The 27460-nt window shown below is 36.9% G+C and overlaps 1 protein-coding gene and 1 non-coding gene across 3 annotated transcripts; both read right to left on the reverse strand.

Moving 5' to 3' along the window:
• Positions 1-6008: 6008 nt before the first annotated feature.
• LOC147475429 (small nucleolar RNA R71) lies at positions 6009-6115 on the reverse strand. Its single transcript, XR_015209974.1, has one exon. It is a non-coding gene; the product is annotated as a small nucleolar RNA R71 (small nucleolar RNA).
• Positions 6116-16646: 10531 nt separating this feature from the next.
• Positions 16647-21389, reverse strand: LOC147475430 (Major facilitator superfamily protein). 2 transcript variants are annotated; one of them, XM_086584456.1, is made up of 6 exons: positions 20990-21389; positions 20791-20905; positions 20480-20697; positions 19835-20379; positions 18412-18879; positions 16647-17090 (listed from the first exon to the last, which is right to left on the reverse strand). In XM_086584456.1, the coding sequence occupies exons 3-6, from the start codon at positions 20579-20581 to the stop codon at positions 16970-16972; spliced, it is 1236 nt and encodes a 411-aa protein (XP_086440582.1). In that variant the 5' UTR covers positions 20582-20697; positions 20791-20905; positions 20990-21389; the 3' UTR covers positions 16647-16969. The 2 variants fall into 2 exon arrangements, with proteins under 2 accessions (XP_086440582.1, XP_086440581.1); XM_086584455.1 differs by lacking the exon at positions 16647-17090 and having other exon boundaries at positions 17864-18879; positions 20990-21375.
• Between the last annotated feature and the right edge of the window lie 6071 nt (positions 21390-27460).

Below are 27460 nucleotides of genomic sequence, written 5' to 3' on the forward strand. Positions count from 1 at the left end.
ATACTAAAAGCATTACTTTTGTATTAACTCTAATTCTTTATATTTTGAATGAGAATCATATGGGCGAATATTATGCATATTATATATGTTATTAGTTATATGCATGCGTATAATACTTTATGTTGTAGATGATATAGTGTGTGGTGACACATAGAAGATCATATCATTAGTACCTTATGAAGTATAAGTAAACGTTCACAACCTAGATGGATTTGGACAAACCATTGGTACAGTTGTAGTATAATTTGGTATTAGTCTATCTTGACTACATGATTACACTAGTACACTTTGTGTGTATTGAACAGGACCAAGTGAGGTTGTTTCTCTTTATACTGACTATATAAGAGAACAAACACCTCTGTTATTATGGATGCTTGTCCTCTTAATCCGGATATAATAACATGCACTCATGTGCATTGTACATTGCTTTAAATCATCAATGAGTGAGATTCATTTGTGAATCAACAAACTCGATGGATTGGGTAATGACATTGTATGTAAGGTGTGCTATTAATTATAGAATGAATCCGTGACCCACAGGAAGTCGGGTTGATGATGTCCCCTTGAGGAGCTCATAAGGATTGTCATGTAAACCCTGTAGGTGGATTTATTCTGACATGACAATGAGGTTGAGTGGTACTACTCAAGGACATAAAAAGTTAATTAATGTAGTTGTTAGTAACTTGACTTAATCAACGGGCATTCGATATCTTAAACACGGGGAGATCAACAAGCATATAATATGGAGCCCATAAATGTAACACGTAATTTGGGATTAGGGCAGTAGTGCAACAATGACCTTTAGTGGAATAAGCCATTTGTTGACGGACTTGGGCCGTGTGTTCTGGGTGAACATGGGAACCCCAAGCTAGTCAGGAGGCCCAACCCTAATTTCTCCTCATGGTCCCTGTTGTAGCCTATAAATAGAAACCTCTTTCTCTGGCCATTTTTTTACACTAAGAAAAACTCAGGTTTGCTCAAGAAAAAGAGAGTTCCAAAATCAGTTCTAATTTTTGTGAGTGAGAGAGGCTAAGAGAGAAAGAAGAGGTTGGAAGATCGTTGCCCACACAACGTCCATTCTAAGGACAAGAATACAATAGAAGATCAAGAGGTTGTTGATTTCATAGATCTTGGATTCTCTGAGATATCACAGCTGATCTAAAGGTATGAATTCCTAAACCAAACCGTGAACACCTTTATTTCGCTACGCATGGTATTTCACAGTTCGTAGTCATTCGATGCGACCATAATGGTTCCTACAACCACGTCATTGTTATTACCCTCCATGTCGGCAACAATTGGTGTATTGCCAACAAAAGTTATGGGTACCTCTAACTTGGGGTTTCTACTTCTCCTATGGAGTGTTCGTTCAATCTCAGGATCAAACGGTGCAACTGGTGTGTTATCAGACAGAGTTTCTACCATAAACTACTTCTAAAACCTAGGACTCAATTTAAACTAACATAACACACAAGACAAACAAATTTAATCTTACGAGTTAGCAGTGTACCTCCCTTAGTTTCACTGTGTCCTGCAGCATTGAAACACTGTTCGAGCAAAGTTCTGGATCCTACACAACAACTAAAAGTGGCCTGCAAAAGATTAGATACCTCAGTACAGAAGTCAAAGGGCGTGCGCCATCAAAAAACACAGCTATAAGGGGCGTGCGTGCTCTCTACTTAATTTGCAAGAAAACAAGAGGAGGGGCGTGCACGCTCTATGAGAGACAAAATAGGGGGCGGGCGCCCTCTAAGTTTCTCACAGGTAGGTTTAAAATTTTTTAGGCAACTTCTCACAGATGTCATGAACTTGTTTCTGTGGTCGTATGTGGAAAATTCGAAACAGACACTTAAATTATTTCTACAACTAATTTAATTACGAAAAATCACGAAATACGAAAAATAGCATTTTAAAGCTCAATTATGCCACTGCAATCCCCGACATAATTAAAAGTCGATGTAGACATTAAAAGTCGATGCTTAGATAATAATGGCACCTAGCCTAACTATTGATTAGTCAAAACATACTATCATATGAAAGATATAACCAATGAAAGAAGTTCCACTAAAAATCAGTACGAAATCAATCAATTAATCATTCTGTTATTCGAGAACAGTAAACAGTTATAAAAAGAAATCCTACGCAAGTCTAGGGCTTCCTCTAAGCCCTAGCTTATTATTTAGCTACTCATGAACATGGTGATAGAATCAGTAAGGAATAGAAGTCATTGACAAAAACCGTTAAATGTGTGTGGTGGTTTTTCTTCAAAGCCAGCCTTAGATCCTTCTTCTTCCTCGTGACTTCCTCTTCTTTTGTGACTTTATGTGATGGGGGCGAGAGAGGGAGCTCTCTAAACTTCCTTTGTTTATATAAGGTTTCTTTAGGGCATGCCCAAGAGTAGGAATCCACTTTGGAAACTTCCTTTTTGTCTTTTACTCGAGTTAGAATTGTCTATTTTGATTCCCAGCGGTGGTGGCGCCAGTCTGAAAAGCGGTTTGGAAAAAAATCTTGTAATTACGTGAATTTAGAAGAGGCGGGTCGCTCTTTTGTGAAAGCCAAATGAAGGGCGCGCGCCCTTGGACCTCTTGACAACAACACTTCAAACTTTGAGCAGTTCTTCAGAATCTCTAATACATGCTATTTCCAACCTTGTTTTGTGTATTCTCTCTAGAGTCAAGTAGTGAGGATCTTACAACCCCGTAAAGTCCCCAGTCTCAGCATGTTTCATTGTATTCGTGTTTATTCCTGTAAAATAAATAAAACAGACTAATCAAAGGAACTTATATTAATTAACTAGCCAATATAATGTAAATATGGACATAATTGTGTAGCATTTATGTGCTTATCAATACTACTACCTAAAAAGACTTAAACCTACTTAAAATACTTAAAAAAAAAACTTTGGAAACTTCTAAAAATACCCTAGAATCCTAAATAATGAAAATACATAAAATAAGTAATTTCTAAGATCTCATTTATCTTGACTTGCATCAAGATTGAAGGGTTATAATCAATGAGTGTTAATGGCTCATCATTAACTGACCAATTAATGTATAAATTAGTGTTGAAACTTGAAAAAAGTTAAACGATGGATCAGGCCTCTACATAAACAAGCCTCTTCTAGGCTTAATAAGAGGAAAACAAAGAAGTACCTTGAATAACATTGGGATGTACAAATTTGAGGCCCCTCTTATGTTGAGGCACTCACTAGTTGCCTAATTGACCTATAGGGTGAGCCGGCCCTGCCAAAAGGAGATCCTCGACGTTCTTCAAGTGATGCCACCAAAATTTTAAAAGGGGCCTAGTTAGAACAAGTTCGAAGAGGATTTATAGTACAGGTGCAATACACAACAAGGGTCATAATCAATTGCAAGACTTACAATATGATCAACTCCCAAATGTGCATTTTATTACCCTTATATTACTGTATTACAGACTTTCTTAAGTTTAATGAAAAGACAACTCATAGCTTTTATTGCCTTTTTCAGGTTACAGAGAATTTCATACCACATATCATAAAAGCTGCGTCTTAGCACCAAAAGAAGCCTTAATCACGCTTATTATGAAGACCAGAAGCTGTTATTGAAAAGTGCTGAAAAAGTCAAAGTCAAAGGTCAAGGTCAAAGCTCAAAGCTCAAAGCTCAGAATACCAGAGATGGAGGCCCTAGTCTCAAAATATGACACTCTCCAAAATCTATCTTGGTCAAGAAGAAAAAGGAAAAGCAAAAGCAAAAGTTAAGTGTGAGGTATCTCATTTGTAATGGAGAAGGGCAAATCAGTAAAAGGCAAAAGTAGGAGTATATAATCCAAAAGTTAGGGAGAGAGAAAGCATCCATTGTTTTAGGTTCCAAACCATTTGGTTTGTAGGATTTAGTCTTGTTTTTCAATTCAAGTCTTTCACTTTATTGTTCTTCATTTCCTTTTATTTAAATCTTGTTATTTTGCTTTGTTTGTTTCAATCAACCAATCTTATTTGTTGTTCTTGTTTCAATCTTCAATTCAATACTTATTTCAATGTTTTCATGTCATTTCCATACCAAACAACTTGAGTTTTCTTGTTTTCATTAGTTTAAACTAAACAAGTCTATACCAAGAGTTTACCTTTCTTCTTATTAACTCCCACACTCAAACTCCAAACAATTTAGGATGAACCTTACTTCTTACAGACTCTTTTGAAGTTACACACCATATACACATCTTCAAATGGCACCGCTGCCGGGGATTGAAAGAGTAAGAGTGCTTGGTTGAGAATCTAAGGGTTCGGGATCAACAAGCTGGAGAAGAGTTGAAGCAGTGTGCAAAGGCCGACAGGAGTTCGCCGGAATAGCACAGGGGACCGCAGGCCCACCTCAGCACACCACCATTATGTTTTTTTTAGGTCTCAGTTGTTTTTCGATGTTGAGTTGAACTCCGAGCTCGGATTTTGTAATAAAGTAGGATAAACTAGTGGAACTTGTTTGTAATAGTTAGAGATAAAAAGAAAAACGAAATTCTTTTAGGAAAAATGGTTTTTGATTGATTTTTGTGGATAAACATGAGTTGAACTTGGTTAAAGTTGTATACTTACCAAGGGATTAGAGTTTTAATTGCCTTGAGAAGTTCAAGTGTGTGAGGCAAGTTGTGAATCATAGCTCACACACTTTGAATCAACTTGGTAATCAACACTCTACGTCTAATTAACTCTAGTTAATCTATATAATCAATTTAAACTAGTTAATCTATTAAATTAGTATAGTATTAGTTTAATTTTAACTTTTGGGCCCTTGAAGGTAAAGTTGTTTAATTATCAAAAACCTAACTTGTCGGCCTTTTAAGTGGGCCTTTATTGTAACATAAAACAGGGTAAAGCTCGAAAGGTTGGGCCTGATTCTCAGATCACACGCCAACCAACGTCGCCTTCTCCTCAAGCAGCGTGTAAGCACGGCTTGGAAGGTAAATTCTAAACCTCCTCGAAGCCCAAGTAAGAGGATACCTTGTGTGTTCAAGCATGCTTACGTGATTGTTTGAAATTTAGTTTCTGCACTGCAATTTACATTTGTGCATAAGGCTGAACCTGAGCCACAAAACAACCATTGGGAAGTCATTCCCCAATGTAGGTAAATTGGATGTTGCTTCATTCTTGAAGCCCTAGACAAAAAAAAAATGAATTAAAATCAATAAACTAGAGCCCAAAGTACTCACGCTCCTCTAGAAAAGGACAAAAATATAGCCATAAGGATTTAGAGTAATCAGTCACCAGATTCCGGTGGACCAACTACCTTCCTCGCTCCCATCCCCCAGATTTATTGTGAGTGAGATTCTTGGTAGCACACTACTTGGTGAAGTGACTGCCTACTCTTCTGAGATGTGTAGTAGAGCCATCCTAGTTTCGCGCCCAATTGTTCCCTTGAATAGGGCATAGTAAATTATAGATCAAAGCAAAGTTTTCAAAACTCCATACTTGCAAAAACGAATTTCAATTTCTTAAGCATACATTGCACCGTTTGCACATGATTGGATAGTTTTGGGGTCTTGCTAAAAGTGCATGATACTGCCTTCAAGCACTTCTAGTAATAGCAAGAATAAAACTTACTCACATAGGAGAGCACACCATCTTAGACAATATCCTGTTTCTAGTCCTCCATCTACTAAGATGGCTGACGAAGTAGTGCAAGCTGAAGAGCCTCTCTCCAACTTCTACACACCATTGCAAGATGGGCCTCCATCTTATATATGACTCACATCGCTCACGAGCGATTTTTGCATTCCACCGAACGTGTTCAATCTTCTACCCATCTTCCACGGGTAAGAACACGAGTTACTGTATGAGCATCTACGCTGGATATATGATGTATGTAATACTTTTCATCATCTAGGCGTCATCGACGATCAGGTTAACCTACGAGTGTTTCACTCTAGCTAGTAAAAGTCATGCTTGGCTTTTTTCCCAGAAGGCTGACTCTTTCGATACATGGGAAAAGGTTGTGTTCTCCTTCATAAAGAAGTACTTTCCGCCGAATAAAACAGAAGATATAAGAAGCAAGATACAGTTCTTCAAACAGAGTCCAAGTGAGACATTTTTTGAAACATGGGATAGATTTTTTGACCTACTCCATTCATGTCCTCACCATAAACTAGAAAAATCCACTTTTGTCCAATGTTTCTTCAAAGGCCTTCTCCCATAACACAAAGTAACCCTCGACATCATGAGTAATGGTAATTTTTTGGATAGAGGTGCAACTGAAGCCTTCACCTTTCTTGAAAACCAAGCTGAAAATAGTACCCATTAGGGCAACATAAACAATTCCACAGCAGCCCAACCCAGTACATCTAAGGCTAGTGGTATTTTTGAGGTGAAATCATATCCCGAAATTAAAACCTTAATCGAAACCATCACAAGAAAGATAGATGCCCTCATAACCAAACAAAAAGACCAAACTCCTCATCCTGTCATGAACATAAATACCTCACCATGCAATTTCTATATAAGCTTAAATCATATAGATGCCACCTGTCCCTTGATCACAAACCTATCATCACTTCAGCTAGAAGAAGTATGTGCTTTCAATGTACCAAATGCACCATGGAGACAACATCCAGACTTCGCATGGACCAACATTCCACAAAACCAAACACCTCCAAGTTTCAACAAACCACCAAATACATTCAGACAATGACAAGGTACCTATAACAATCAGAACAGAGCATTGGTTCCATCCCAGTTTAACAAGAACTATCAAAACCCACCTGTCAACAACCAAAGAGACCTAGTTCCCATTACACAATTAACTTGCATCCAAACAGATAAGCCCACCGAAATAATGCTATCTGTCATGGAACAACAAACCCAAATCCTAGCATCCATGCAACAATCTCTGAACTTGTTAGCCCAAGATCAAACCCAGAAAAGTTCATTGCCAAGCCAAAAAGTTTAAAACCTTACAACCCAAGAGATTAAGGCAGTCACAACCTCACGATCTAGCAAAACTGTTGACAACAAAGTAGTTTTACCAGAAAACCCTACACCTGTAGAAGTAACCGTTCCAGTACCAAAACCGGAAATTGAAAACCAAATACCTCCACATATCCTTGTCAATATTCCCCTCCCTAAATCATCAATTCCTCCACCTAACCCAATTAGACAACACAAACCAAAGGCACCTTTTCCAGCTCGCCTAATGACACCCAAGGAGGATGAAATTTTTGATGAAATCAGAGAAACATTCATGAATCTAACCATAAACCTGCCATTTCTCGATGCCATCAAACATTTACCCAAGCATGTCAAGTTTCTTAAGGATATGTGCACCAACAAAAGGAAAACTAACATTCTAAAAGATGACTTCCTTACCGAACAATTTCCATCCCTCACAGAGACCAACAGAATCATCAAATATAAAGATCCTAGTCGTTCTACCATTCCTTGCACTATAGTAGACAAGTACACTGCCATAGCCTTGCTCGATCTTGGAGCAAGTGTTAACCTCCTTCCATGCTACCTATTTAAACAACTCGGTTTCCACGAGCTTACACCTACCACCATGACATTACAATTAGTCGACCGATCCATCAAATACCTAAAAGGAGTGGTCGAAAATGTGTTTGCCAAGGTTAAGGATTTTACTACCATGTTGATTTCATCATCCTCGACACCGAAGTAGCTTATGATGTCATACCTATCATTCTAGGGCGCCCATTCTTGGCAACTGCCAACGCCTTCATAAATTGCCATAATGGATCTATGACCATGTCTTTCGGAAATCTCTCAATAGAAGTCAATGTTTTCAAGATGATGCAACAATAGATGGAAGAAGAGTTGGATGAAGAAGTTAGTATGATAGCCAGTGTAGTGTAAGACTGTGACTGGACTTTTCCAGAAAATAAGGTGCATCAGTTTTTATCCTTCAGAGAGTCAGAATTCGATATGGATCATTATAAAGAAGATACAACTACCACTTTAGAATCAGTTCCTTTATACAGTTCCGATGATGGGATACCTAAATATGAAGAGATGTCACCAACCCAAGTGTTTACTTTGGAATAACAGAATCCTGTAGAGACCGTATTACCCACATCACCTACTCATGCCCTTAAGCCTTTCCCTCCAGACCTAAAATATATCTATCTTGATACCGATGGTACACATCCCATCATCATTTCATCCCAGTTGTCAAAGGAGGAAGAATAGCGCTTAATTAGAGTGATTCAACAACATCGTTCTGCTATTGGGTGGTCTCTTGATGATATAAAAGGAATTAATCCAAAGATTTGCACCCACCGGATTCACTTGGAAGAGAACGCCAAGACCTCTAGAGAGCCACATCACCGGTTAAATCCAGCGATGAAAGAGGTAATAAGGGAAGAGATCCTAAGATTACTCGATGCTGGAATCATTTACCCCATATTTGATAGCAAATAGGTCAGCCCTATTCATGTGGTGCCAAAGAAATCAGGGATTACAATGGTCCGTAATGATGAAGGGGAGTTAATTCCAGCACGTGTTCCCATCATGTAGAGGATTTGTATTGATTAACGGAAGCTGAATGTTGTCACAAGGAAAGATCATTTCCCCCTGCCGTTTGTAGATCAGATGCTTAAACGTTTAGCAAGACATGCTTATTATTGTTTCTTGGATGGGTATTCAGCCTACTTTCAAATTTTAATTAATGAAGCAGATCAGGAAAAGACTACCTTCACATGCCCTTTTGGAACATATGCTTATACACGTATACCTTTCGGTCTCTGCAATGCACCTGCCACATTTCAACGCTACATGTTACACATTTTCAGCGATATGGTGGAGAGATTAATGGAAGTTTTTATGGATGATTTTTCCCTCTGTGGAGATTCTTTTGACGATTGCCTATCCAACATTTCCAAAGTATTGTCACGTTGTTAGGAAAAGAATCTGGTCCATAATTAGGAAAAGTCACTTCATGGTAAAAAAGGGGATAATGTTAGGTCACATCGTGTCTAAAAATGGTATAGAAGTAGATAAAGCTAAAATAGATAAAATTTCTACTCTACCTATTCCACGGAACATCCGTGACATATGAGCCTTCTTAGGCCATGCTAGATTTTATCGAAGATTAATCCAAGATTTCTCAAAAATTGCTAAGCCTTTAACTAATCTTCTTATAAAAGATGCACCCTTTGAGTTTAACTCGGAATGCATGCAGGCTTTTGATAAGTTGAAAGCCACTTTAATAAATGCACCTATAATTCAACCTCCTGATTGGTCAAACCATTTGGGCTCATGTGTGACACCAGCGACTACGGCTGTTGGCGCTGTTCTAGGTCAAAAACATGATAAGGGACCTACTGTTGTTTACTATGCAAGTAAAACACTAAATGAGGCTCAACGAAATTATACGACCACTGAAAAGGAATTCTTGGCCATTGTTTATGCGTTAGACAAATTTCTTCCTTATTTAATAGGTTCCAAAACCTTAATCTACACAAATCATGCATCACTTAGGTACCTTCTCGCGAAGAAGGATGCTAAGAAGAGGTTGATCCGATGGATTCTCCTCCTACAAGAATTCACTTTGGAGATAAAAGATAAAAAAAGGAGTTGAAAATGTAGTGGCTGACCACCTATCTAGGTTAAACGATGATAATGACAGTGATTTCAGGCCCATTTTAGATTCTTTTCCTGATGAGCACCTTTACGCGATCCTTTCTGCACCTTGGTATGCTGATATTGTGAACTATCTGGGGACTGAAGAAACTTTGCCATTATGGAATAGAGATCAGAGGAAGAAGTTCCTGGCTCAAGTAAAGTACTATCATTGGGATGACCCATATCTTTTCAAATACTACCCAGATCAGATCATTCGACGTTGCATTCCAGAATGGGAACAATCTACAGTCCTTTCCTTCTGTCACGAGCAGGCTTGTGGATGGCATTTTGGTGCAAATAAAACTGCTGCTAAGGTCTTACAATGTGGTTTTTGCTGGTCAACACTTTTCCGTGATGCATTTCTTCATTGCAAAGCATGTGCTCATTGCCAATGTCTCAGTCATATTTCTACACGTAACATGATGTCCTTAAATCCCATTCTTATAGTGGAGATTTTCGACATCTGGGGCATCGATTTCATGGGACCTTTCCCAACTTCTAATGGTTTCATCAACATCCTAGTAGTCGTAGACTGTCTCCAAATGGATTGAGGCTATACCATGTCGTAACAATGATAACAAAACAGTCATTGGTTTCATAAAAGAAAACATTTTTTCAAGATTTGGTGTTCCAAAAGCCATCATCAGTGATGGTGGATCACATTTTTTCAATCGAGTTTTTGAACATATCATGAAAAAATATGGAGTAACCCACAAGGTTGCAACTCTATACCATCCTCAAACAAGTGATCAAGTAGAAGCCTCTAATCGAGAGATTCAGTGCATCTTGGAGAAAGCAGTTAATCCAAATAGGAAAGACTGGTCTCTCCGTCTGAACGATGCGCTATGGGCATACAGAACCGCTTTTAAAACACCTATAGGGATGTCCCCCTATAGGCTCGTCTTTGGAAAACCTTGCCATCTGCCAGTTAAACTAGAGCATCGTGCCCTATGGGCAATAAAAACCCTTAATTATAATCTCGATGCGGTAGGTGAAAAGCGTAAACTACAAATAAACGATCTCGAAGAGATTCGAAATGATGCTTATGACCTTTCAAAAGATTACAAAACCAACATGAGAAGGATTCATGACAAGCATATTTTACGAAAATATTTCAAAGTTAGTCAAAAAGTCTTGCTTTATAACTCTAGATTGCATCTTTTTCCAGGAAAACTAAATACTTGATGGACTGGTCCTTTTAAAATAACGGAAGTCACCCCTCATAGGGCTATTACTTTAAAGAACCATAAGGACAACAATACCTTTAAAGTCAATTGTCAGCGCCTCAAACATTTTCATGAGTTACGGTTTACGGATGTTGAAGAAATCTTTCTCCAAGATCCCATCTACGAGGATTATTTCCTCTTTTCCGATGTATTCCTTTCCCATTCCATTCCATCTTTTGCTTTAAAGGAATACATCAATAAGGTAACCGGACTTCTCCACTTGGAAGGTGTGGTTGTAAGTGTCAGAGCCTTAGTCCACAGTATATCTCGTATATTCTTTGTAAAACACTTCTTACTCGTCGTTGGAGTAAGTGTGAACCTGTGGAGCGAGTATACCATTTTTCTTTTCTTTATTTTACATTTCTTTTACAAAAAATTGTTTGTTTTCTTTGTTCTGTTCATGATAGATTCTCGATACATCAATAGTAAGTGATTTTTCCAAAACAAAACGGGCAATGGATTTTACACAGACCAACCCCTAGAACAACGCAATTTAGGGGCATTTTGAGATCATCTTTGCTTACTAAAGGTTGCCTATATCACTGAGCTATTGGCCGGGGTAGGACATTCCATGTCTTGCGCAGTAAATCCCCCAACTCGCGTAGTTGAAGCTCTGTCTATCTAGATTGGGTTCACCACAGAGCCGACACGAAAGTTGGCTAAGATTTTCTATTATGGTTTGTTTTCAAGTAGTAGCATCTAGGATCACAACTTTTAAGTATGAGTTTCTTAAAACATCTCTCCATAGTTTTCAAAACTAGAGGATTTAAAAAATGAAAGTTATACGCCCCAGAGTAACCAAAATGATACCGGATTCATGTATAACTATTATCTTCTTGTCAAACCTTTATATGGTTAGAGATATATTTTGATTGAGAAAACCAGCTAAAAAAAAGAAAGAAAAAAGACGAGGCATTTCCAAACGAGAATTAAACAAATAGAGTAACCCAAAGTGATACTATTCTCTGTTTAATTCTATCTTTTGCCTCCACCTCTATATTTTGTCTTGAGAATCTGACGTTAAAAGACTCAAACTTGTAAAAAATTTCAAAATTTCCCTTCCGTCTTAAAAATCTTTTCCCCTTCTCAATCTCTCTCTTTTCTGAAAAACTTTTCAAAAATGTCTTCTGTAACAAACAAAAACCCTCCACCTAGCAAGAATAGATGGATAAATTTCAATGATCATGTGCAAGTACTTCCTAGAGAACTGCAGCTTAAGATACAGACACATATACTGAAAATCATTCTAGGTTTAGGTAAGGGTTAATACGCACGTAAGAGACGAGCTATGAGAGAAGGCTGGTGCTCAAACTGTCAAACATCAACTTGCCCCGATCTTCAACCTCATAGTGAAAATTCAATTTTTAAAGTTTTTATGTGCCAGCCACTTGTTCATTGAGCACAGTTGAGGAGAGTATTCCAACCATCTAGTTGGGATTGACTCAAGTTTTCAAAAACTTCCAAGTCTTGGGGATCTGACTTAAAACGACCTACCTTTTTAAAATATCAGTCAAACTTATTCAAAACCCAAAAAAATTAATTAAAATTTTCCTTAAGTTATTTGTACATATTTCCTTACAGTTCCTTTACAGTTTTTTCCATCATCTATTTTTCATCCACCGTTGGATATGAGTGTACCTTATACCGTTACGTTGCATTTTCGATGTTGATCGTTTTGGTACCTTACGGGTCAAGATTGAACATGTAACGAAGCGTGGATCGGATCTTTAAGTTGGCAAGGCACTGAGGACAAGATCGGAATTTCCTGATTTTATTTGGGCTTCGGCCAAAATTTCAATTTCATTAAAGAGGCATGTGCCATCAAACTATTTAACCCACACGACCGCCCAACTTCACTTCTTCTTCCTCACAAAATCCCCAACCCTACTCTAAATGGCTCGAGTTCTTAAAATTGTGTCGGAGCAAAATTTTCAAAACCTCTTCGCATCACGGTTGTCAAGGATGGTCGCTCGCTGGAGTTCACCAAAAAGGTGGTGAGTGGAGTTATGGGGATTCCTCTGAAGGCTTATGTTCAGACGGAACAGTCCCCAAACAACAAGACCATTGATGTGATGATGGTAGAGACGTACACTTCTCGAGGGGAACCCCAAGTCTCATCAAGGCTTTTCGAGTTATTTGCTTGAAGGAATCGGTTGGCGATATCTCGATTGGGACGACTTACAACCTGCTAGGCTCATCTAAGCCTTCTGATATTGGTAAGGAGATACTACATATTCTATGGATTCTTCAAGAGCAGGAGAACATCTTATGCATCATCACCTTCGTTTGGGAGCAGCTCTGTAAACTGAAGAAGTCCACTGCCCCTCTACTAGTGCTGGTCACCAGGATCATGCAGCACTGGAGGTTCGAGGCCACAGACACCCTAATGGAGGTCAAGGACGCTACCACAGGTCCTATCTATGCCCACTGCATCCAGAAGTTATGGTTTCCACCTAAAGCTAGAGCCGTTGAGCAAGCACTCCCGACTGAGAAAGTGGATTACTTCGCTGAAGATGCCACTCAATAGTTCACTCAGCCCATGGACGGAATTCACTTCCTCCATGGCGGCCAGAGGATTCTGCATTCGTATCTCCACCAACTCAGGGAAACTTAGGGGAACATTATAGCGGAACAACGGACCATTAAAGAGGAGCAGTGGTCCTTCCAGAGAGAGAAGCGATAGCGTTTTTCAGCCGCAGTGTCACTAGAACACTGCAGAGCATCAGAGACGCGCTCCCGCGTAGTGATAGACATGCTAGGACCCGATGTCATCAAGGAGAAGGATCTTCTAGACGTCGAGACGAGTCATGCACGAATTCTGACTAGGCATTTCCCTAGTGTCCGAATAGTTTAATTATATGCTTAATATTATCTGCTTGTTTTACTTTGTTTTCTTGTGGAGTTTGGTATATGACTGGAAGGTAAAACAGATACATCATGCCAAAATTTTCCATTTTTCTTTCATGCATTACATATATGTTTTCAAAAATACAAAAACCTAAAAAGATTTCATAGTAGAATAATTATCCCTAGTATAATAAGCCATGTATTTCTCGTTCTATATTAAATAACCCACACCCCAAACTTATTTGGGGGTGACATATTTTCATCAAGAAGAACAGAATACAGATGCATCGCTGTTTTTGCTCATGTTTCTATGATAATCTCTTTCCTTATCTCTTCATACTTTGAGGACAAATCATAGTTCTATTTGGGGGTGATATAATAACATTTTGCAAAAACTAGGCATTTTCTATATATAATAGTATAGTTCTTCCTTTCTAAATTTTTTTTCGAAAAAGACCAAAAATATTTTTCCGTTTAGTATTAAAAAGTCTTGTTTAATTTCCTTTTTCTATGACGAATAAAAAGTTTAGAAGTCTCATTATAGCAATAGAGTAAGGATCCGTTTCTCATACTTAGACTAATATACGTACAATAGTTTTTGCATCTTTTCATGAATGGCATGCATCAACATTTGTTTGTATATAGCAGTGAGTTTCCGAAACCAAGGTTAGAACGATTAAGTTCCATATCCTGTGAGAATCTAGCCAAAAGCCTCATCTGAACGATTATTAAGTGATGACTCAAAGGATGTCCAGATAGAAAGACCACACGTCCACTTACTTGATCACCACGTCATATCCTAGGAGAGAATTTAGGCTATTTTTGGATCCATATAGTCAAATAAACGTTAAAAACCCAAAAATATAGTTTTCCTCTAATTACCCCTCTTGAGCTTTCACCCTTTTCTAAAAGCCTTTTTATTCTTCACCAAAAATTCCTAACCCGTTACAACACACAATAAAAAGCTTACCCAGCTGACAAGTTGAGAACTGGATGGATATCAAAATAGAAGAGAAAACCTTGTACAAAAATAGAACAGTTAGTTGCATCGAAAAGAAAAGAAAAGAAAAGAAAGAGAAGAAGGAAAGACAAATCAAAAACCAAAAAAATCAAAGGAGTCAAAAATCGAATCTCCCAAAAGTCAAAATCAAAAGGAGACGATATCAGAAACAAAAGGAAACAAAAAGCAAAGTTAGAACTCCCAAAAATTCAAAATCATATGGAGTCACAAAGCCAAAGGGCTAAAAGAATGTATCACAATTCGGAAGCAAAAGAACAAAATGAGGTTCTTCTCTGGTTACACGTATCTTGAAGACCTAGTTTTTTAACTTATCAGATTTTGTTTTTTCCTTTTTTCTTTCTAAACCATCACCCTAGCCCCGTAACTCCTAATAAAAGACCGTTAGCTCAATTAGGAATAGGATGGTGTGATAGTAAGTGGCAAGCGTGATCAATCAACCTCGATTTCTTTGGACGTCATTTGAGTGTGCAAGGAATATAAGTGCCCGCTGCACTTGAGAGAAAGAACCTTGAGTGAATCTATCTGAGAGTTGTGATTGTAACACACTCCTATGAGAACCCACCTTAAGGATGCTCTCCAAAAGTTTCGGAAATGACTCTGCTTTTGTATTGCATTGCTCATGTTTTGCACATTTATCTCTAAATGTATAAACTTCTTAGTTCAAAGGAGCTAGCCCTTATTCACCGCTAACGAGATGTATAAACTTCTGAGAATAAATAATAAAAGAAGACACATTGTACAAAATAGAAGAAATTTGTGAGTACCTTCACTGGAAAACTCTCACGAGGCTTAAAACTCGTCCACTAGGGAATTCCTAGTGGTTTAAGACCTTATTGCATATGGTCAATGCAATCACACTCTGTGAAACAAGATAATTAGTAAAACTTATAATAAATCACTCATTTGTGATCTTAGTTTTTTTCTCTCATCCTTGCTTGAGGATAAGCAGGATGCTATTTGGGGGTGGTGATCAGCTCCCAAATGTGCGTTTTATTACCTTTATATTACTACGTTACAGTCTTTCTTAAGTTTAATGAAAAGACAACTCATAGCTTTTATTGTCTTTTTCAGATTACAGAGAATTTCAGACCACTTATCATAAAAGCTGCGTCTTAGCACCAAAAGGAGTTTTAATCACACTTATTATGAAGACTAGAAGCTGCTATGGAAAAATGCTGAAAAAATCAAAGTCAACGGTCAAAGTCAAAGGTCAAGGTTAAAGGTCAAAGCTTTCAACTCAGAAGACCAGAGAAGGAGGCCCTTGTCTCAAAATATGACACTCTCCAAAACCTATCTTGGTCAAGAATAAATCAAAAAACAAAAAGAAAAGGAAAAGTGAACTGTGAGGTGTCATTTGTAATGGAGAAAGACAAATCAGTAAAAGGCAAAAGTAGGGGTATATAATCCAAAAGTTAGGGAGAGAGAAAACATCCATTGTTTTAAGGTCCAAACCATTTGGTTTGTAGGATTTAGTCTTGTTTTTCAATTCAAGTCTTTTACTTTATTGTTTTTCATTTCCTTTTATTTAAATCTTGTTATTTTGCTTTGTTTTTTTCAATCAACCAATCTTATTTGTTGTTCTTGTTTCAATATTCAATTTAATATTTATTCCAATGTTTTCATGTCATTTCCATACCATACAACTTGAGTTTTCAAGTTTTCATTAGCTTAAACTAAACAAGTCTATACCAAGAGTTTACATTTCTTCTTCTTAACTCCCACACTCAAACTCGAAACAATTTAGGATGAACCTCACTTATTACAAACTCTTTTAAAGTTACACACCACATACACAGCTTTACACTGGGCAAGGCAAATGAATGCATATCAAAATAACGAGAATCAAAGTAATGATCGGGCCAATAAAATGAGGGAGAATTGGATGAAAGGAAAGGAGTGGGGCATTTTGATGTTGCTATTATGTTTTTCTTTATTCCAATGTTAATAAAATGGGTCTTTAGCCCAATTTCTTTATTTTTCTTTTTAAAATGATCCAGTCGTTCATAATCAGGCAATCACAAAGTTTTCATACAAACTCTCTTTGACTCGATGAAATAAACGACTAACAGAAAAAGGAACAACAATCCCATTACAACACAAGTTTATGTGACTTCGTTTTACTAGCATCTACAAGCATATGAGCATGCTGAGTTTCATTCCTAGAGCAAAAAACAACTCGACAAAAACCAAAAGATCGACTGCCTCATAATCTGGATCTTTGACCTTAGATCTTCCAACTCCCAAGAAGTGCACTCAACTTGACCGCTGACAGCATCAACCAATGGTTTTGCAATCCGATGTAATGACCACCATCTTAATATCCAGATCCAAAGCTTTTTCTAAAGAGCTTGAAACTTCCTTTTCTCTGGTCCAGATGCTATGCAATGCTTGCTTCCTGCAAACATAATGTCACATGACCATTTACCAATGGTACGACCAATACCACCAGTTTTGGATATACTCTCATATCCTCCATCAATGGTTATAAGATATAACTATGGTATAAAGGTTTTTGGTATATAATATTTGCACAAGGGTGTGGGTTTTGATGGTAAGAAGGAAGCTGTTGATTGAACTAAAAGAGTGGTCGAGGATAATGGTTTGTAGTTCTGGGTAAAGTTTATTTGGTTTCTATCCAGCCAAATGAAGTAAGATAAGTTTGCAAAGTGTGTTAAGTTTTGTATGATAGCATATTTGGGTTGGTTTTCCATATCAATTCCTTGTTGAAATATTTTACAAGATCACTTGCTTCATATGTAAATCACTTGCTTCATATGTAAAAATTATATACAAGAAACTGCACATCAGTGTTTAGAAAACCAGACCGGACTGGTGATTGAACCTGACCGGAACGGGTAATTTTTTTGTTCGGGTTGGTTAAAATCCAAACTTTTGGTTGGACCCTCGGTCTAACCTAAATCGAGGTGAACCAGTTCAGTTTTAAACTAAGAAAAACCGGACCGCTAATATTACCTAACACCTAAACAACCTAGTCCAAACTCCAAACCAACATATTATTATGTGTTTCTTGTACAATACATCCATTTTGGGCTTATAATACCAATTAATACCCAAACATGTATTTATTCATTTCATTTTTATAATTATATAATTTATTAAATTTTTTGCTAAATAAGCATCAATCGGTCTGACCGAGTCAAACTATGGTTGAACCATTTTAACAAAAAATCAGTTTGATTACCGGTTCAGTTTTCAAAACAATCATGCACACTTACAAAAAAAAACAATTAAGTAACAGCAGAGCTACTATTTTTTTTTCCGATAATTAAAGCAGAGATACTCAAAGCACTCCTAAAGCATTCTCTTTATCCTCATTATCTGCCAGTCTGCCACCATTCCATTCCTTGAGCTCTTCTCCTTTATTAGAGGTTTTGTACTGTTCCACCTTATATTGGTGTCTCGTAGCAAATAAAAGGAAAACCAGGAAATTTAACACTCCTAGTACAGCAAGTAGCCAATAGAAGTTCTCTAACTTCCCTTTGTTCAGATTATTCCTAATCCAACTATTCTTTGTCACCTTGTCCACTACAGAAACTAACAAACTGCTAACAAAGAATCCCATTGAAAGAGTGGATAGGAAGAGCCCTGTGCTCATAGACTTCATCTTATCTGGGGCCTCTCTTATAAAAAATTCAAGTTGTCCAACGTAAGCGAAAGCTTCGCCTGCTCCTACTAGGAAAAACTGAGGGACTAACCAGAAAACAGTTATTTTGATGTGCTGTTGAACCGCGACTGTCCTTCTTTGCTTCTCCACAATGGCAGCAGCTACCATAGCAGCTATTGAGAAAATTAGGCCTGTGGCAATCCTCTGGAGGCTTGTGATGCCTTTGACATTTTGAGTGAATTTTCGTGCAAATGGGACTAGAAGTTTCTCATTTAGAGAAGTGAAGATAAGGATGGTAATGAAGAGAAAGAAGGACATAGAACCTGAAGGAATGATGAAAGAACCAATGTTTCGATTCATGGCTGTGGCTTGTTGAACAGAGAAGGTAGTCATCTGAGAGTAGACTGTCCAGAACAGGATGCATGTTGACCAAATGGGAATGAGCTTGATTACCATTTTTGCTTCTTCAACTTCAGTGACTGTGGAGACTACCCAAGGATTCTGTTTTACTGTTCCTTCCCCTTCAGTATCATCCAAGATAGCCGCCTTGTCGAGGCACCTAGTTGATTACAGACAGAAATAAGAAGGTTACTATACACACTACCAGGAAATTTGTATTATGATAGACCATGTCAAATAGAAATTTGTAGTCGTGTACCCTCACGTGAAAAAGGTTGTTTAATTTCAATAGTCAGTCAACCTTGAATACAATTAATCTAAACAATTCAATTCATTGTTAATGGAAATGAAATCTGGAGATTCAATTGGTTGATTGTTGGACTGAATTCAAGTAAGATGTATTTCCTTACATTTTTTTTTTTACCAGGTTGAAAATCAAATTTTTACGAACAGTACGTTGAAATTTGAAATTTGGGAATTCTGAAGAACCACATTTGCTTTGATATGTTCTCATTTAACAATGAAAAGCACCTTGAGTTAGCCCGCCTAAGGACCACAATGACCACGACCTTTGGAGTTCGGTTTTGTTACAAGAGTCACATGTGAAGAAACACCAGCCACACTTTCGATAATAAGTTCTTATTTTCTCAAAGATTGGTACAACAACAATTTGTCCTTCCTGATATATTGTGTTGCGGCAGTGATACATGCCTCAGCAAATGGCCGAGTGTGTCTGTGGCTATGTGCCATGAAATGTGCAGATTATGTGCTATGATTGCTATCTCTTACTGCTTAATTACTATGATAGTCATTCCCCTCCTAGGTAAATTCTCCAGTGAGAATTGAAGTTTCTACTTGGAGCTTCTTGATCCCATACCCGCCCTCCCTATATATGATTCCGACCTTTCTCCTGATAAAGTGAGATAACTTCTTTGAATTTACAAACACAACCTTAATTTTGATCATAATACCAGAGCATGTTTATGTTATTGGACTATGCTCCCCAAGAGCTAGCCATATATTTGCATGCATCATGTTACCTTAGCCTTTGGGTATGAGGAAATCACAAATAGGTTATTCGTTAAAACATAGTTAATAGACTGCTAACAGTTTACCTTAGCCTTTGGGTATGAGGAAATTTGGCGTTTTGGAACTCATTCAACATACTAGAATCAGGATATGCCAACTTTTTCTTCCTCCAAGCTAAATAGAACACTCTCCATATTATAGTAAGTGGACTCCCCTTAGGCTTCTTGTATCTATAGAATGGTGTTCCAGTGAGCAATATGATGACTGCAATTGCCATAGTCACAGCTGATGTTCCATATCCCCACCCTCTCCCTACATTGTCTTGTACGTACACCAAAAATGTTACAGCGGATAGAGATCCTAGACTGATGCAAAAGTAAAATCGGTTGAAGAAGAAGATCATTGCTTTCTCTTCCTTAGGATCCCTCACATCAAATTGATCTGACCCAAATCCCGACACGTTTGCTTTTATTCCCCCACCACCTAATGCAATTGTATAGAGAGCAACATATAACATTGCTAACTGTCTGCCGTTGGCTTCAACACACTCATGGTGTAGTCTTCTGTACTCACTGCATGGAGGGGGCTTCATGCTAGGAATAGTTGTGGATATAGTAAGCAAAATCACCCCCTGGCGAAAAGGAATGTATATATATAGTTCTTATCTTGTCCGGACAATATTCAAACATTCCAAAGTGAGATCCATATAATTCTGTTTCCTTAGAACTTACCAAGGCAGTTCCAATTGAAAAAATTGCAACAGTCAAGTACCGGCCTAGCTTGGCATCAGCTATGAAACCACCTAAGAGAGCAAGCATGTTGAGGGTTCCCATGAAGTTGGTGACAGTGTTGGCAGATCTTGAAGCCGAAATATGCAGATCTCCGACCAACTATGTAACTAAATTCATTGAAATGCCGATCACACAAATCCTCTCGGCCAGTTCAGTTCCTGTAACAAAATTTCGTTATCTAATGTACTATAAAACACGCAGAGTTGAAAGATTCAAACCATATAACAGATAAAAGTTTAAGAAAATAACACCTAAGATGAGCCCAGCAGCTAGCCATCCTCCTGTTACTGATTTGTCGAATGGTTTCCCTCGAAAGTCGACAACTGTCTCATCATCTCCGCTGTCTAAAGGGGCACCAGCTGAAACCTGATGACAATACAGAAAATGGATAAGTGATCAATTTGAACTACGAATTCGAACTCGGCCATACTAGACCTGTATCATGCTTACCATGTTGATCGATCGGGGAGTGAGACAAAGGAGATGAAACTTGAAACTAGGTACATCACAGAAAGAAAGTGCTTAAAACCTTTATTTAAGGTTCCAAGCTAGGCCAAAATGAATGTGGGGACATACTAGAAAGAATGATTGAAGGGGGATAAGGTTGGGAATTAGACGTTTTCAATGGTCTCCACACCTTCTATAGTACTACTTACTGATGAGCTTTGGAAGATAGGAAGGGACGTCAACATAAAATCTGGGTTCGTGGTGCTGCTTTTTTCATGAGTTGAGCAGTAAAGAGAGACAGACACATATACCTAACCAATGCAGTGGTGTTGTGTATCTATCCCTTCGTAGATTTGAGGGTCCAGGTTTCTTATAACGTACTTTTGATGCATATCTGAGGTCCCCGTTGTCATACATATTTTGCCACCACATAGAGCAGTTCTGATGAGCCTGATCATCAATCCGGAATACCTGGTCATCTTATCAGTACCTACAGATAAAATAAAATTTCAACCTCGCTATTCTTAGCTCCCACTCGGTCACTCTGCTGCAGATGCCCTTCTTTCATGTTGTTTTGTGGGGTTGATTTCCTTTGAGTATACTAGCTTGGGTGTTGGTGTTGCTTGAAGTCGGACTTATTAAGAGAGATTTTGTTTTGATACAAATTGATCATATAACGTACAATCAACACACGCTTTTGCTTGAGCTTAAGATTTGGACATCGAGAGGCCAACACCATATATGAACGTTTTAAATAAATCTTTTGACTGTGAATACAACTAGTTTTCGAACCAGTTCGTATAATGATATTGATTAGAAAAAGCTTAATTATTATTGGTTTATTAATTAATTATCATTAACATAATCTTATTTGAATTTATCATGCAATGTAATTTAAAAAAAAAAAATCAATACATACATGAGTATATACTATATATATATATATATTTTAATGTAGCATTATTGTAATTATAATGTACCATTTAGACTTTAGACATTTAAAGAGCTCTAACTCAAACTTAGGACTTCTATTACCTACATATTACATATATATTGAATTTAGTAATGAATAGATAGATTTGTTTCTAGCTTTCTGATGAAATCTTGTTGTCTTTCTTGTATACTTATAATATATAATCAGGATTATCCTTTTTAGTTTTTGAAAGACTCCAAACTCTCCGTTCACTTAAAGCTCTTGTTAGGTTTTATGCTTTAACGGGTCTATTGTTGCAATTGGATAATTTTATCAAGCGACTATGTCTTTATCCTCTTTATAATACCTACACCATATTCATTATGTAACAACTCAAGAAGTGCTACAATATGCCTTCTCATTCTCATAGCATTAGAGTTGAATTAGTTGTACACATATTTGAGTTCTGAGCATGTATATGAAATTCTTAGTTTATGGAGACCAAGGGCATTCATGCACTGAAAAAAGCAAATATGTAAGCATCGTTGGTCCTTCATCTTCATGTCCATGTTGGCGGCATATACATCCTTTTTGCCATGGGTTAACCTGGATTATACATACATTAAACTACAATTGCTTAAAATACAGTATTCAGAATCAGTCTAAACTTTTACAACATATATTGTACTACAGAAACTCATACATGGGATTATCATTCCATTTCTGACAGAGTAGTATATTTGGATATATATAGGAATAAGTTAATCTCTCTAGTTATGCCTGATTAATGAAAATGCATTGTTTATTTTTATTTATTTTTAAATATTTAGAGGGTTAAGGCAGACCCACACCGAAGGCTTACAATGCCCGAAGGCCCATCAACCTCAAAGGGAACCAAGCTCCAAGGCTCTCACCAATGCGCCCATTTTGAGTAGACCCAACCGCCTCCACCTTGTCCATGAAGACTTGCTTTCACTCCTCGGTCCACCTAGAAAATGCATTGTTGCTTAGAAGTCTAACGCCTTCTGAAGCTCTGGGATATCAAAGAGATATACAACAAGTTAGCTAAGCTAGATATATAAACAGATGCATAGGAATCAAAATGAGAAAGTTAGTTTAAGGTACATGGTGAAATCTGTACACACTATATATATGCTAATGCTGCAATGCTTAAGATTTGGTTATTTCGGTTATTTGTTTTTAATTTTTAATGTTGTGATTGGTCCAAAGTTCTAAAATTCAACTATATATTTTCTTAGGACTCCAAATGCCAATAAAAAGCCAATAAGAAGGTGATTGTCAAATTACAACCCCATAAGACCCATGACACCATGAATTGGTGAAAATAATAACATGATCACACTGGCTTAGAAGAACATACTGCAAAGATAAAGAACTAGCGGGATTCTGAGTACCCATAGAAAACTCCATTTAGGTGATTGTCAACTTAATGGCAAGTAACACAAACAAAATAAAAATGACAAAATAAAGTTTGGCATGTATACAATGGGTAAGAGAACATAATGCAAATGTAAAGAATCTGCGACTTACAATAGTAATTAATCATCACTCGTTGAACATTCAACTGTTTGATTTCAACGATCGCAAAGGCGTCACAAAGTTTGATGTTGATAAAAAGGAGAGAATTGGAAGAATTTGATTGATGTTAACTATGAATATAAACCTTTAGTTATGCATTAATACAATGCGTTTATTACAATTTGATATATTCTATGCACTCCTCGCAACTTACTTTTGGAATCTTCATTAGTTTGTCTAAAATATCATAACGCAAAGTTGAATCACAAAAAACTATATAGAGAACATAAACATAAATATACAATTAGCTTAGCAAATTTAAAAGTTATCCATCTCAACTTTCTGATGTCAATTTTAAATGACATCAGAAAAATAGTGTATCACATGACTAAAAACTTTGATGGATTCTTACCTAATGGAGCTCATTCTGGACCTTTTCAGAACCAATCTTCAACAAGGCAGATTAGGAATTTAGAAAAGGTCTTTGAAGATAATGATAGTCCTTGATTAGATGGGAAATTTGAAAAATGGAGTGATCACTGCAGCGGGAGAGAGAATAGCGTTTTTAGGGTTCTAAAAATTCTTCGTGGAGACGTTTATAGAATCCAAGTACAAATTAACAATTACATACACATTTAACTCCATTAAGAGTAATGGGAGTTCTCAAAAACAGAGAAGTAGTGCTACACATACCTACTTTTTAGGCCCAACTCACTATTTGCAATACACACGGACACTTATCTCTAGTAGGTCAGTTAATTAGGTGAAATTAGTAGGTATGTGTATCCCATGGACGGGATTGTTTTATTCAATGAGCGAAAACTACTTTTTAGTTTTCAATTCTGTAACAAAGTTTGTTGTTTCACCAAACATTATTGACAGTCCTGCAATAAAATGTGGGGACTATACGACCACAATGATATTGTTATAGTCATATTCAACCTTGCATGCTTTTTGGATACGTTAACTATCTCATTATTGTGCCACACACATTTATAGTTTGTATCGCTATTGACATATACACAAGTTCGTTAATGTATAGAGGTGCCGGAGAACATGTTTAAATTAGTTCCAAAAGTCGTAAATGTCCTACATAACTATACAAAGCACAAAGAAAGTCGAAAACTTCATCAAATGAATCCCACTATGTGGGTAGGTAAAATTTGAGAACCCCTCAAACTGAAGGTGGAGAGAACATACATAGGAATTAAGATGAAACAAACGTACTGAAATTGAAATAGAATATGTTGCACACTAGATACATACATTTATTTATTTAAAATAAGGTACGTTGTTTGTGCTGACAATACACTTTATATAGCTCGCTAACAAATGTATATGTGACAAACAAACAACCTTGAAAAATCTGTAATATACTGCCAGGAGCCTAGGAGACATCATTCTATATGGAAAAGCATAATCAAAGTGCGTAACAATTTTCAAGGCTCAACACCCACAACAATTTATTATCTCACTCAAATGTAGTTTTGATGTACTTGACTTTTAAGTATGGCGTGTATTTCAATGGGGAAGAAATCAAGAAACACAAACTGTAGTATAAGAGTGACGCCTCAAAGAAGCCTTGACGGATATACATGCGGAATCCATTGCCCTACTTGATATGTCATATAGTGCAACATATGAAAGCCCTACAATCACATGGGCAAATGCTACTGATTAATTACATTCAAATACAGAACATTGCAACAATATATTTCAGAAATAGTCAAGCAAAACTATGTATTCTACTAAACTAAACAACTCTGCTACTACTTTTACCAAATTACAACAGCTTCCAACAAATTGATATTAAGCATTGCACAACAGTAGATCCTATCCATGAAAACTTTTGTGTCTGAATGACAGAAGGTAAAGTAAGTCTATACATTTTAAGACACGTGCATATCAAGATCCTAGAAGGGCGTGAGCTAAAAGATCAAACTTCATACACACCTTAAACCGATGATTACATTTCTTTTTCCTTAAAAAACACATCACAAACATGATAATTCTGTTTTTCACAAAGTGAAATTCAGGTCAGAAAAGAGATAAGACAAGGAAATTCATTAGAATCTTTTTCCTATACTAAATCTGAAAAACCAAGCATAATTATAAGGCTAACGATATTTAATGTGTAAGTAGTATATGAAATACATACTCCGAAATGAAAATTCCTTAAGTTTGCATATGATATATATGTGATATGCATGCGATTTCATTGTGCCTGATCTATATATGTTATAACTATAAACATAAATAATTTTAGTTACAAATTTACACTAAAAAACCAATAGAGAGAAGGATTAAATTGTGCATGCTAGCTGCATAAGTTATTTATTATGGCCTGACATGGCATTCAGTTACATGGTTTAAGTAAAAAAACTAACCTTCCAAGATCTTTACAATTGGTATTTACAACATACTATCTTTTCATAACTTATTCCTGTAAGCAATGACAGGTAACAAAAATACCATTAAAGTTTCATACATTGTTATCTTGGAGCTTTTCCAAGTATTCGTATTGTGCAATAATAGATATAGATGTGTTGATATAAAGTGTGTGTGAACCCCTAGGCTCTAGAACAGTTTTAACAAAGCTAATAACAATTAATCGAAAAGCTGAAAGCGAACAAAGAGAGCGAATGGAACGTAGTGACCGGGCCACTATGGATATTGTTCTAGAAATGAAGCTCGACTTTTTATATATTATGAAACCCCTAATTAAGTTTATAACCATTGTAAGAGAATGATAAGAGCCCAAAACTGTAGTTTTAACCGCTTAATAATCATACTTTTAGACCAATTATGTGAGTAATAATTAAGAGTTAACACTGATTACGTGTTTTTATGCATTTCAGGCTTCAAAGTCCATTATGTGCAGAAATATGCCACTTTAGCGAGATAAAGGAGCAAAGGTCGGTTACTAAGGAGTTCCGTGATTAAAGGCCAAGATTCAAGAAGATAAAGCCTTTCTAAAGCCCGGTCAAAAGCTAAAAAGTCGACGCGGGTAGAAACAGTACACAAGTCAGCAGAACTTTCGAAGGCCGTATCTTTGGACTCAGACCTCGGAATGGGGCCTACCTTATGTCAAAACGACCGGCTCGGAAAGAGCTTTCCAATGGTCCAAGCCTTGACCCAATCAGAGGAGCAGAAGCGGACGAAAAGTCTGTTGAAGGCAACTGCAGCTGAAGAGGCCTTTTTGGACTGAAAGAATTGGGTTTTGGGCCTGATTCTCTGGCCCAAAACATGGCTCCAAGCCCATGTACGATTTTTGGATCTGAAAGTATAAAAACAAAAGCTTAGCTCTTTATTAATGGTAGATAGTTAGACCTAGATTAAAGATTAGATTAGTAGCCTCCATTAATTAATTCTAGATCTAGTTTTCCTTAGATTTAATTAGTTTAATTTAATTAGTTTCATATATTGTTTTTATTTAATTCCTTGAATGATTGTTCGTCATTTAATTAGATAAATAAAATAGTTATTATTATTCAATTTCGATTTTTGTCATTTGCATTTATAGATCTAGTTTAAATTATTGTTCTTATTTCATTCTTAGTTAATTAATTATATTTCAATTATTGTTTAATTTAGATTAGTAAAGTTAGAATTTTGATATGATGTGTAGTTATAATTCAATGGAAAATGATGGGTTGATGATTCGAGGCTAAAACCTCCATTAGAGGGGTTGATGAAGCTTTGATGAAAACTTAGTGGTATAGTGTAGAAGCATTGTAGAATCTATTCCACTCTAGAAGGTCGTGATTCGCCATGAGAATGGGTGGACGACCTCACATGCTAGTTAGTATTTGGTAGAAATGCCATGAACACTAGGGATTAGAACTCGAAATTCTTGCCGTAAGAACGTAAGAATCGAGATACAAGAACCTATGCTAGGTTATTAAGTTGGATTCGAGGTGGATTCAATTCCGCTCTAATCTTTTATCTAGATTCAAAAACAATCATATTTCCATAGCATTCGTAGTTTAAATTCAAATAATCAATTTCATATTGCATCGTAG

The sequence above is a fragment of the Coptis chinensis genome, chromosome 9, assembly GCF_015680905.1.
Source record: "Coptis chinensis isolate HL-2020 chromosome 9, ASM1568090v1, whole genome shotgun sequence".
In the NCBI taxonomy this organism is placed as follows: domain Eukaryota; kingdom Viridiplantae; phylum Streptophyta; class Magnoliopsida; order Ranunculales; family Ranunculaceae; genus Coptis; species Coptis chinensis.

Bases quoted from the DNA above. Each gene is read 5' to 3' on its own strand.
- LOC147475430 (XM_086584455.1), bottom strand. From the start codon at position 20,581: ATGGGAACCCTCAACATGCTTGCTCTCTTAGGTGGTTTCATAGCTGAT. The intron at 20,380-20,479 runs GTAAGTTCTAAG...CCTTTTCGCCAG, and splicing joins TTTCAATTGGAACTGCCTTG to GGGGTGATTTTGCTTACTAT. The intron at 18,880-19,834 runs GTAAACTGTTAG...GTAATCAACTAG, and splicing joins CCTCATACCCAAAGGCTAAG to GTGCCTCGACAAGGCGGCTA.